Consider the following 13,344-nt stretch of genomic DNA (forward strand, 5'->3'; position numbering starts at 1 on the left):
AACCTAAAATCATGAATTTTAATAAGAAGAATCATAGGGCAATGATATTACGGTTGCATCTCTTTTATTAAATATGTTATCATTCATGTAATTTAACATACCTCCATACCATACTTATGACTCTGTGTAAAGGTAACCCATAAGGATGATGTACTGAAATATTTCCATATTGAGAGTTAGTTTATCCATTTGTTGCCTTTATTATGCAAGGCTTCTAAATCTCTTCACAGAAGGCATTTTGCGGCTAGGATGTTGCATGTGAGAGCAGTCGCCTCAGGTGAATTAATGAATATGGCAAAATCTGAGCTTGTGTGGCTGCTCTCGCATGCACCAGCCTAGCCGCAAAAGGCCTTATGCGATGGTCCCTAGCAAATCCCTAATCTATATATTAAAGGACGAAGGGCTGTTTCACTATTCACGGTGACGTGGCACAACCCTCCTTCCTCCCTCAAATCTATGTGGCAGCCAATTTCCTATGTGGCAATTCCTTTTTTTATATTTAACCTACTATTCCACAATCCGTGACGTTTCACCAGCATCCCATAAATCAAGGCATCTTTGTTATCTGTTTGGGAAGACAGAGGCCTTATTTTCCCCCTATTTTCACTTTCTAGATGTTTTAACAAATTGTCATAAGCTTGAGGGGAAAATGGACAGACATTATTTCTACCCATTTTTCCCTCCACAAATGGCAGGGTTAGGATGATTTTAAAGGGCTGATTTTTGGTATACACCCTATCCATAGTAGGGCCTTCCAAATGAATGCTTGGGATCCCCAAAAGAATGTGACCCCCACTGTGATTTGTGCAGCCATACACATATAGCTTATCTGTGCAGCTGCACATACTTCATCTACTCTAATAATAATTGTGATTATGTTTGTGTGATAAGTCACCCTAATTTGTGGTCCATGCAGACATTATTTTCGTACAGCTTACACGAGCACGCCCGCTCGGGGCACCATATAATTTCTCATTAAGAACATTTGTCTTGCCCATTATACACGTCACATTTTATTTTCTATTTCTATTTATTTGAACAAAACTTTGTAAAAAAAAAAGGGAGATTTTTATTGGTACTGACATATTTTGATATCGAATGGTTAGGGTCATCCTATAGAAATGATTTTTTGGGTACAACCTAGTGGCTCATCGCATGGACGGTTTGGATCATCCTATATTGTGGTCCATACAGTACTTTTTGAAAAAATACGGGACTATAAGGCCTTACACCATATAAATTCTAGCTATCAACATACAATAAAGAAAAGGGAAATGATATCAGGACAACAATGTTTTAATAATTGTACAAACTCAGCTCGTCTTTTCTTTTCTAATTGGCTTTCTAAGAGCTCTTTAGGAATTGTAATAACTTTTGACGGCTCTTAAAACAATAAAAGATAAGATGGGTTGAATAATATAAGGAAAAATACAGATACCACACCTCAACTTTCTAATATTTTCAACTATAATCCTGACTTTTAAAAGTCACCAGCTAACACCCCCTGAGGTTTCAATATGGGTTGGGTAGACCCCTCGGTTGACGGTTCGTCCACATACTGTTTTTTATGTTAGGGTCCATCAAATGAATACTCTGGATCATCCAAACAATGTGGGCCCACTGTGTTTTTTTAGAGTGTTTGGATTCAGGTTTGGGGTTTGGAGGGGGGTATGAGGTCTTCATCTGCATTGTAAGTGTTTCAAAAGAGCGGGTCTACCTTGTACAAATTGAAACCTCAGAGTATTGTTCGTGACTTTTAAAAGTCAGGGTTAGAGTTGAAAATGTCAGAAAGCTGAGGGGTGTAACTGTATTTTTACCAATAATAAAAGACAAGATGGTTTAGTACAATTATTAAAGCATGGTTGAGCTAGTATCGTTTCCCTAATAAAAAAAATTGTAAATCTAGTGGGAATATCAAAATATGGTCGTGCAAAGATATCAAATCCCAAAAGTATCTTTTAAGATTATAGATATTGATCAACGCTTAATATTATCCTTCCAGAACCTTTATTCATGGCGGTCGACGAGGCGCACCATTAGTCAGGATCGGTGAATATCTTAACAAAGTGAGGAGTGTCATTATCAAAAGAAGGGCTATCTCATTTCCTTAAAAAAAAAAAAAAAAAGAGGCAAGCAGGACGAAAAGGACGCGTACAACTTATCAACCACGCTCTATACGCAAGGCATTTTTCTCTCCAAAGATCTTTGGAAAACCCTTTGTAACAGTAGAGGAAAAAAAAAAAAGGAGTATTCCAACAACTGATTTTACAAGGTAGGCCATTGTTTTTCTTATCTTCTTCTTAATTTCTTGTTTTTTTGCCCTATCCTATGATCTGATTGTTTCTAATGCTTGTGAAACCATTTAAAAAAAAAACCCACTTTCTAATTTTAATTTTTCAACTGCCACTGATATTGGTTTTCCTTTTTTTTTTTGGGTATATTCTATGAAAAAGAATTAGTGGGTTTGATTCAATTGTAGAAAGTAATGCACTGTTTCTATCATGATGTTCTTGGCTGGAACCATTTACTCATTTTTTCTTGTTTATTGGTGGGTGAGAAAAATAAAGAAATTAGGAATTTGATCTGGGCGCGTCTAGAAATAGAATCATGTACTCAATTTCCCTTGTTTATTGGTGGGTAATAAAATCAAGAAATTAAGAATTTGATTTGGGTGTGTTTAGAAATAGGACAGTTTACTCAATTTCCCTCGTTTATTGGTGGGTAAGAAAATAAAGAAATTAAGAACTCGATTTGGGCGTGTCTAGAAATATATAGATTGTTCCCCCATTATGCTACTTCTTATTTATCTGGGTTCTTATGGAAGACTTTAGATTTTTCAATGTTTTTTCTAGAGATAGACCCACCAAAAAAAGAAATGACATAGCAAATAGCTGGATGAAATCTAAACCTGCAAATGTGATTTCGCAGGGGTGATCCCTCCGATGACCTGTCATGGTCAATGATCGCTCTCTATGCTACCTCCTTAGTGTTGATTCTCTACCTAATCTCGTCGAATTTTTCAATTAGTTTTCACTATTTTGATATTCCTGATCATGGTACAGATAGTTATAGTGACCAGCTAAAGCGGAAGACTGGATTGGGATTGATAAGTGGTGGGAGCACTATAAGATATGCATTGGTCCTACTTTATGAATATATTTGCAATTTTCAATTTCTTCACTTTTAGCTTTTGATCTTTGCCATGTGAAATTGGTCCATACCTAATAAATGTATAACGGGTGTCACCTTCAACAAGAATCAGCTCAAAGCTTGTATTCTTGTACTCTTCGTTGGTTGCTTCAATGGACTGCTTGATTTCTGTTGTGCATTTGACATATGTTCCCAACATATGCTTTAGTATCTTCGCAAGATCTCTCATTGATAGGGAATGGAACCAAGTCTAGTAGATGTTTTGTGATTTTATTTATTCCACCTCGGACAGTCTTCACTCTGAAGCTGGATTAACTGAATGTAGGTGCATTCTGCTTGAGATGAGATGGTGTCACACAAAAAATTCAATCACTATTAGTCATCTTATCGTGGGCATGTATATAACTTGTCACTTTACGTGATTTAAGCGGCATGAAAATAATCAAATTGCCTTCATTACTTAAAACATAAATAAAAGCTTCAATAACTATCCAATTAACTCCCAGGTGAGGGCCGTGCCTTCTAAATCTTCACTCGAGCTCCAAACCAAGCCTTGGGGTTGACTGGTTCGACTGGGGTGCCTCGGGAATGACCATTTTGCCCTTCCTTTTCCCTATGCTTGTAATCCTTGAATTGATCCCTATTAGTATCTCTTTTTGGTTTCTTGATGTATCATCTATTAAAAGAAGATTTCTTTACGCCTTGCCATACCCTTCATCGATTTGTTCATTTGTCCCTGTGAGTCCTCCCTTTTACTGGGTTTATTCGGCATTGGGGCAACGCGAGCTAGAATCAGCTATGAAATTGTTGTGATGTTGGATGTCCTTTACAGGTTGTAATCCATTCAGAAATTCATCTGGAATATAATCATGAAATTCACTCATAATAATTTTAATTGAGCTGGAACAACAAAGTTGATTGCATACCCATTGAGCTAGACAGTTTCATTTGGACCCCTCTTGTGATCAACTTTAAACCCTTTGCTAGAAAAAAAATATATCCAAGGGGATAACAAGAGGTTGAATGAACATGCACTGTATATTTACACATAATTGAAGTCATTAAGCATCTTCATGCAAATTACCTTTATTGTTTAATCAGTTCCTTGTTTCCAAGAAATATTTACTTTCTTATGGTTTATGGGAGTTTTGTGACGTTTTGCTATTTTATAGTTTGTATTCTCTAACGAGGTTTTCATTTTTGGTGCAGTGTTTGGTTTCATTGGCAGTTCAAGAAACCACTGCTCTTACTAATAATTTCAGATTTTATGGAGTCAAGAATGCACAGCTGAGTTTTCTAGGTGAATGCAGATTAAAGATATCCTGAAATGCTTAATGCCTTCCCCCCATTTTTTTCTCTCTTTGAGGGAGATATAAGATGATTTTCAGTGGGGCTAAAAGTTAGGAATTTCATATTCCGTCTATTTCACCAAATTAATTCTTCTTTCAAAATTGTGACATCTCTGCTATGCAATTCCTGTTGCTCCCGTACAGGTGTGGCACACACTTGGTTTCTTGTTTCTAAATTTAGGAGACCGGGTTTACTTTGTGAAGTTGAAGATATCTTGAATCAATGGGCCATAATGAAGATCAGCCGCAAGTCAATGATAACGCAATTAATGCCGAGGGTTTATGCTCTATCACTTCTGGTGAAAAACTTGAGACCTGCCCCACTTCATATGATGGTACTGTTAAGGAGGGAAGCATGGAAGTTTGCCGTGTCTGTCAATGTGCAGAGTCCGACATAAGGGGGGACATTGCCTTAGGTTTCTTAGATATTGCCCCTCCATCTCAGGAAACTCCAACACCTGACATGGACGAGAATTCAACTGAAAAAGGTGACCTAGAAACTGTTGAAAATAATATCGTTCATACTAAGAATCGCAGAAGTGGGTCCGGATTTGTGGAGTTCATAAGCCCCGAAGGAGAGACATTCATTTGTAGTACTGACGTAGAAACAGGCTCCTACCATCATCAAGACACACTTATTAATCTTGGTTGCTCATGCAAAAATGATCTTTCTCTTGCACATTATGCGTGTGCATTAAAGTGGTTTGTTAGCCATGGATCCACTGTTTGTGAAATTTGTGGGAGTGAAGCAAAAACTGTCCAACCCGCGGACTTCAAAAAGGTCATGGCGTCTCTCAAGGACTACGAAGCACTAAGGGAAAGGACTGCCACAGGGGAACTTACACCATTACATGTTGAGACAAATTCGGATGTGGACCCTGATGCGATTGCAGCAATTCGAAGACAAAGGCTTAGTGAGATCTCATTGTGGTTTAATCTACGGAATAATTCCACGGCAGTTTCACAAGCTGTGACGGATCAATCATCTGTTATCGGCACTGGAGATGCTGTCCCAACTGAAAATCCTACCGCAAAATGGGCTGTGGAAAGTACTGGGATACTAGTTGCAACAGGGTTGCTTACTGTTACTCTAGCATGGCTGATTGCTCCTCATGTTGGGAAGGTATGCCTTGGTTTGGTGCTGGTTTCTAAAAAACTTGGTATAAATTGTGACCTTTTGTTTTCCCAATTCTTTGGCAGAGTTTCAAGTCTCAGTCCTAAGATTGAACTTTGAATTCAATCCTTGAGTTATTGTCAGTTCATGCCATGTCACAAATATCATTCTCAGGAATTTCTTGGCAAGGGAAAATCTCGGGGATATATATATATATATATATATATATATATATATATATATATATATATATTGGTTTTATGTCGGTAAAAAAATGATAAATAAATTTAGGAGAGTGATAAATCGACTCCCAAATATCTTAAATCGACTCCCCATGTGTCTTTCTCTCTCCTCTGGGTTAGAGAAGAAAGTAGAAAGAGAGACACATGGGGAGTCGATTTAAGATATTTGGGAGTCGATTTATCACTCCCCTAAATTTATTTGGAAATATATAATAAATTAATTAATTAAGAAAGAAAATCGTAAAACAATGTAAAAATGGGATAATATCGTGATATTATCGCGATAAATGAAAATATCGCTATATTTTTTAAATTCTCAGGATTATATCGGGATTTTGTCGTTTTATCAAAATATCGTGATAAATTTGCTATATTTTGAAAATATCGGAGATATTTGTGACATAGAGTTCATGTCACTCAAGCTGTCTATAGAAATGAAATAATGATTATGTCTGCTCGATTTTCCCGAATTGTGGCCAATGCCAATGTCCACCATACACGCATGGGCAGTGTCTGGTGATTGGAAACATACAACCAGTGGCCCGTACTATGGATAGACCACTAGGGCAATATCTGAGTCATTGGGCAATTTCAAAGTCTTGTCTCATCAATGCTTTCAAATAGACCTCCCGAAGTAAAAAGCCGCCAATCATTAATTATACTTGTAGGTGTCATGGGTCATCAATTATGTTATCTGGACAGTAGAGAAAACCAGAAACCCTAGGTCTTAGGATATCTAAGGCCATCTAAAATGCCTTTCAATTTACCATGTATATTAGTATTAGCTTTATAAAAATGACTAAAAGCTAAGATAAGCTTATCCATACAATCTCTATATATACCTCCACCACTAGAAATGCCCGGATTGCCTCTTGACCCACGATCTGCCTCTTGACCCACCATCTGTGTCTAATTTCATTTTGAATCTATTAGGTTTTAGCCATGAAAATTTTAAAATTGTAGGAGTCGTAACCTTCTTTTGGTAATCCCGAAGGCCCCAAGAGCCAACGACCCCGGTAGGAGCACTTTGAATAGGGAAAAACGAACATTGCAAGTGTAATGCCCCAAGCTATAATTGCTCTAGCAGTAATATTGGAAGTTTTAGAAGTACCTTTCTTATGCCTGTTACATCTATCCTTCCAAAAAATTTCAGCTGATAAAGCATGGAATAACATTCAGTAAGAAACCAAAATTCTAATTTTTCTCCTTTTTGATAGCTCAAACCATTGAATGAGTCTTGCAGTGTTTAGTTGATTTTGAATAAGAGGAACATTTAAAATATTTGCAAAATGACTCCAAAGATCTCTTGCTAAATCACTCTCAACAAACAAATGATCAAAGCATTTTTCCTTCAGCTCCTCACTACAATTACATTTGGACGTAATAAGAATAAACATATCCTTCATCGTACTGTCCATATAAATTGCTTTTACAAAGGTTCTTTAGAGAAAGCATCTTACCTTCATTGGCAAGTCGGCCATATTAACTTTGGCCAGGTTTTTAGCGTCAGCTTACTATGAACCACATTCTAAGCAGATCTAGTTGAGAAATGCCCATAAGTATTAGGAATCCAAGCCAGCTTGTCACTCTTGGAATATATCTTCAATATTGTGGCTTTCATAGTATCAATAACCTCCTGAGGAAGAATATTTTCCAAGTCCGAAAGATCTGAAGTACCATCCTCTTTCAAGATGTCTTTCATCTTGAGTTTCAGATCTAAGCCAAAGAGGTTGGAGACAAGGTCTATAAGAAGACACTTGCTGAACCACTTATCACTCGAGAAATAGGTATTCCCTTTCCCAATAACCCATCTACTGTTATCTAATCTTCCTCTTTCAACTGGAGCATATCTCTCTATTGTTTTGAGTCACCTGCTTTTGGATCCGTGAAATAAAAGTTCTCACATTTCAAGTATCTTGACATTCGGAATGCACTCCATAAGTTTGATTTTTGGTGCAAGTTGTGGATACTTTTGATTCTGAAAGCACTGTAAAAGTCCATTAATGGCTTTTTATGTAAACCTACTCCATCCTTTGGCTTATACAACTTGTCCCAAGCCGCCCAATGATGTCTGTTGCCAAACTCCATAGGGCCCCACCAAAAGTATGCAGAAATACTTCCAATTTGTTTTAAAATGGCCTTACGGGGCTTAATAGCAGGAATAATATGAATGGGGACAGACAACATCACATGACTGGGTAATATGGGCTTACATCCTTCCGTTAGAAACTTCGCTTTCCATCCCTCTACCTGCCTTCACACTTTCTCAATCAGCTTCTCAAAGTATATAATCTTTTTTTTTTTGAAATGGCAAGATGAATTCATTAAAAAGGAAGGGGACCGAGGTGGGCCTCAACCAAAATTACAAGAAAATAAAACAACAATAACAAGAAAGTATATAATCTTGAGTCTACCTTTGTATAGTGGAGCTCTTTTTGAATAGAAAACCAATAGCCCCACTTATTATCCTCCTGTTTGAGGACAATTTTTCAGAGCAGGAAAAGTAACTTTTTCCTTTATTAATATGTTGACCAGATGGGGTGGGGACACCCTACGTCATCAAAAAAAAAAAAAAAGTTGACCAGATGCAGCTTCATACTGCAGCTTCATAACGAGCCAAAAATTTCATAATGTTGTCAACCAATCTCTTATGGCAATTGAAGAAGATTATGGCATCGTCTGCAAAAGCCAATAGGTGATACGAGTATTCCCTCTGGAGCAAAAATAATATTCGGCCAGTGTGTCTTGAAATAACTCCCTCAACCGGATGCTCATTACCTCTTCTGCAATGATAAAGAGATAAGGAGAGTGAATCCCCTTGTGTCATCTTAGCTTTGATACCAAATGATGTAAAAGGAAAACAAATCTATGATTGACATTTTGATATAAAAAAATGTAGTACAAATGAACAATTGCTGCTCTGATATCAAATTATGATGCAACTTTTACCAAGAATAATCACCAAAAGTTGATGCGTATCGTTTGGATCCAAATTTCTATCAATTTAATCAAATTTGGAATTATTCTAAAATAAATTACTGCAAGAATCATAGCAACTCACATTTACTTGAATACTCATCCAGACAATTATGATTGAAGCACAATAGATCAGATCTAGGTTGATTACAACCGTATACCAATGCTCTAGACAACTCTGCATAGATTTGCAGCTCTCCAAAAGGGAAGCTTTCATCAAGAAAGAAACCCACGAGTAGAAAGGAAAAAACTTGCAGAAATTTCAAGAACCAAAAAACAAACAGCAGAAATTTCTGCACAAATATTAAACTAAAACTCCTTTATTCCAAAAGATGCAAAACCTGTCTCAGAAACAGTCCTTACTTATCTCTTCTTTCATTCATGGGTCTGATTTGGACCATGACTACGGCCATGAGAGATTGTAGTACATCAAGATCCACTAGACTGCTGTGAGCCATGATGAGGAGAGGGCGGCCAGAAAATCCTTAACATCTCATACGAAATATGCTGAGGTCCTTGTTTTCTTCTCATTTGCCATTTCTACATTTTAGAGCACACTATTAAATTATGAATTATCCCTTCACTTTGTACATAATCCTAATGGCAATCGGTGTAGGCATAGGGAATTCATAGTTGATTTTCACGCATGCAACATCTGATTTTATTTTTATCTTTTATGGTTATTTATATTTTACGACTGGAAGAATGATGTTTGCTTGTTGACAATAAATGATGACAAGACTTGGCATTGAAATTGCCAACACTTCCATCAGATAATTGAATTTCTTCAGAGCTTCTTGGTCAACATTAATTATGTTATTTAGTTGTTTATTCTCAAATATCTGGCTTTGGTGATTTTTTGTTGTACAAAAGTTCCACCGCTTCAGCTAATGGTCTTTTAGTCTTTTACTAGTGCGTAAGATAACTTCACCACATCCGTCAAGCACAGTATACTTCAATATGGAAAAAAACATCTCTAACGTCCATTACTTTGAGAAATAATATATTGCTTTTCAGTTTTCATAAACTAACCATCTTAAAAGGATCTAATGCATATTGTTTAAATCTAAATCATATTTAACGTAGAAGCATTCCTTTGAGAAAATATATCTATTGCTTTTCATAAACTAACCTTCTTAAAAATATCTAATGCATATTGTTTAAATCTCTGTTGCCAATACTGCACCCAATGTTCATCATTATACCGATCTGTTGCATATCTGATCAGTTTCACATTGATGGGCAGAGGACTGCTAAAAGTGGGCTTCATATTCTTCTTGGGGGTATATGTGCTTTGGCAGTTGTGGTCTTCCTTCGCATTGTAAGTAAAGACAATCTTATCTCTCAATTTGCTTCTAAGGTTATGCATTAATTGGGTACTATGCCTATAACTTTTTTTTTAATGTGTGTATTTCGTGTCTAATTTTCACTCAATTACTCGATAAAAGATTTGTCATTTTAACCATTAAAAAAAAGATGTCATTTTACTTTTTTGTTTTCGTGGTATTCTGAGGATCATACACTTGTTTATTTGTCATTAAGCTTACATTCTTAATTACATTTGTCAAAACGTGAACCATGCTTCTTCAATATCGAGTTTATGGTAATTGGGTTTATGAATGAAGAGACCAGATTATTTTTTCAGTGCGAATTTATTGTAAGAGAGTTTGGATGTTTTTTAGTTCCTCGTGGATTTGATATTCCTTTGGTGGCATCAAGGTAAAGTTGGAAATTCGAACTTGCATAAAAAGGGAATGTCAAGAATTGTTTTTGTAGAAACAACAATATGAACCATTCAAACAAAAAGAAAAAAGAAACAACAATATGATGCCGCACGGCTGCTATCTGCGCCCCCCATCATGTGGCATACAGGTAACCACAGAGAAGATTTGTTCCTACAAAATTGGATGCATGGTGTTCTGGCCTTCACAAAAGTAGTACTCCATTCGGTTTAACATGTAGAGTAACTTTCACTTTCGACAAAGCAATGAGCTCGCCTTTGGGCACTAAAATATAATTTGAGTTCTTCCACCTCGGGAGTTTTCTTTCCATCCTCTCTTCTGCCCCTTTCAACCTCTCTCCCTTCATTAATTGAAGTAGGATTATTCGATGAGTGGGTAGACGTGTAGATGCTAAGATGGATCTGCCTTGTGTGCAGAATTGGTGGAGCACACTTGCTGCTCCACACGATGGCAGTACAGCCTGAGTCTTAGAGTTTCGCGTTACCCATACCACATAGAGACTGCATAATAACCCAAGTTAGTCCAATAAAGTATATCCACTCCGTGCACAATGCAGCAAACAGCCCACCCGCACTAAAATAGTTTTGGCACAAATTAGGGCAGTAATCTCAATATTTGCTGTGAGGGCAGCACAGTCCTATGTATAGAATCAGCACCTCCTTGTCATAGAACTTATTGATATATCACCAAAAGAGGATTAGCTTCAATGGTACACACCAGGGCACAAAAACACGGAGAACCCCATGGGTTTTCTGTACACAATGGAGGGAGAAAACCCTACAGTTTGGTTAGCACAAGAGATTGAATGAAAGCTGGATGTTCTAGGTACACTTTCTGCATCATGGTCCCTTGGGACGCTAAACTGTGCCTATCTTTTAATTGCTAGGGAAACAGATCCGTGGTAGAATATGCTTCTCTTTTATGGCCTAGTACACTACGAAGGCGCATTACTTTTGAATTTTCTTTATACCTGGTGTTGGATTTTCCCAAACACCCTCTATTAATAACCTAGGCTAAGAAATAATTTTCACGGACTGCAAACGCCAGGAATTACCGCGGTCTTCTCAATTCATTCAGCATGTCATATAGACTTTTAAGTTGTACTGCAACTCATGTTGCCTTCCTCGCTTTTTCCCTTCCCAGTTTGATAGTTTGGGATCTACAGCTTTACCCCCCAAATGGATGATAATTCTTTTTTTTTCCTTTACACTTGCAGATTGTGCTATCTAGAATAAAGTACGGGCCGGCACGCTATTGGGCAATCCTGTTTGTCTTCTGGCTTCTTGTTTTTGGGATATGGGCTTCGCGAACGCATGGTGCACACTCTCCATGATTCTTATTTCTTGGTATGCTTTGCTTTTGATGCTCCCAACTCACAGCTCCTTGTTATTTACATCAGGCATTCATGAATATCTGCAGCTTTATAAATGATTCTACCATCTAGGACTTAGCTTTTATTAGATTGCATTTCGCCTTAATTCTTTTGTAGATGAATAATTTTGATATATTAAACTATGAACTTTTCCAAATGAGCTTGTAAGTCTCATCCCAAGTTGGGCCAAGGTTCGAGTCCGATTTGTCGCCTGATTTGAGGCCCGATTTAGTAAGCCCTCAAAAAATTTGACTGGGTTTGGGCCAGTGGGACAAGATCAAATGGCACATCATTTGGCATAGATTTTTTTTTTCCTAAGAGAGCTCAGAGCTGTTATCAAATATGGAAACCCATCTTGTTAAAAAAGACAAGTTCCTAGCTTCACTACAAGTGCACAGAAAGACAAGAGATTAGAGCCTTGGCAAAATTCATGTACACCAAAATGACCAAAATACCCATATTTTGGGGGTAATTCATCCAAGTACCAGATGGTCCACTGGTCGCCATAGGATTTGCTAGGGACCATCACAGAAGGCATTTCGCGGAACAGCTTTGCATGAGTATAGCCACATCAGATGAATTAAATTAATAAGACAAAATCTGGCCTATGTTGCTGCACTCTCATGCAACAGCCATTTCGCGAAATGCCTTCTGCTATTGTCTCTATGTTGCAGGCAGATGCCAATGGTAGCTTATGTTAAGATGTCATTTCATTTGAAAATTTAACCCTGCATAAAGGGCTTTCTTTTTTCTGGTTGATCGGCCCTGTTTGGATTGCATGAATTTTTTTGAAAAGTTCGGAAAGGAAAAATCTTTCTAAACTTCCCTAATTCCCTATTCAATTTGTGATAATATCCCTCTAAATTAATCATAATCACATTATTTCCCTTAATCATGTGCAGGAAGATTTTCCCAAGAAAAAAATTTCCATCAAAAATGTTTTTCTTGCAATGCAAACAAGGTAGGGAAATAATATCCACACCATCTTGCTGTAACAATGGCCCTCCTCCCCTCTTTGATTTACACTTCTCTAGTTAGTTGTTAGAGATTTGTTATGATTCTGAAGAGCTATCAAAAGCTAATCAATGTATTGTATTCAGTGCCATTATCAAAATATAGGAGTGCAGGTATTATTTCCCTTATTTTCCTTTGAGAAATGATATTACCACCCTTAACTAGCTTTCCATACCATCTATCTACACAGATCAATTCTTTAGTTTTACAAGAGGCTTTATGGATAAAGGAGGTAGAATCACCGGATAAGAAGAGGTTAGAGGCAGACTTGTGAATGTGATTATATTAGGCCATGTCTGAATGGCAAGAAAAACATGTCTTGATGAAATTTATTTTTCCTTAGGCCCTGTTAGGATTGCAATGAAAGGAAAATATTTCTTAAATG

The 13,344-nt window shown here is 37.1% G+C and overlaps 1 protein-coding gene across 1 annotated transcript; it reads left to right on the forward strand.

Moving 5' to 3' along the window:
- The first annotated feature begins 2,121 nt into the window (after positions 1-2,121).
- LOC143858175 (uncharacterized) lies at positions 2,122-12,246 on the forward strand. The gene is made up of 5 exons (XM_077368814.1): positions 2,122-2,272; positions 4,360-4,450; positions 4,644-5,622; positions 10,078-10,152; positions 11,790-12,246. Exons 3-5 carry the CDS (start codon positions 4,723-4,725, stop codon positions 11,904-11,906), a joined length of 1,092 nt encoding a protein of 363 aa, XP_077224929.1. The 5' UTR covers positions 2,122-2,272; positions 4,360-4,450; positions 4,644-4,722; the 3' UTR covers positions 11,907-12,246.
- The last annotated feature ends 1,098 nt before the right edge of the window (positions 12,247-13,344 follow it).

Source organism: Tasmannia lanceolata, unplaced genomic scaffold (assembly GCF_043159265.1).
Source record: "Tasmannia lanceolata isolate RefF3 unplaced genomic scaffold, GAP_Taslan_0.1 ptg000025l, whole genome shotgun sequence".
Classification (NCBI taxonomy): Eukaryota; Viridiplantae; Streptophyta; class Magnoliopsida; order Canellales; family Winteraceae; genus Tasmannia; species Tasmannia lanceolata.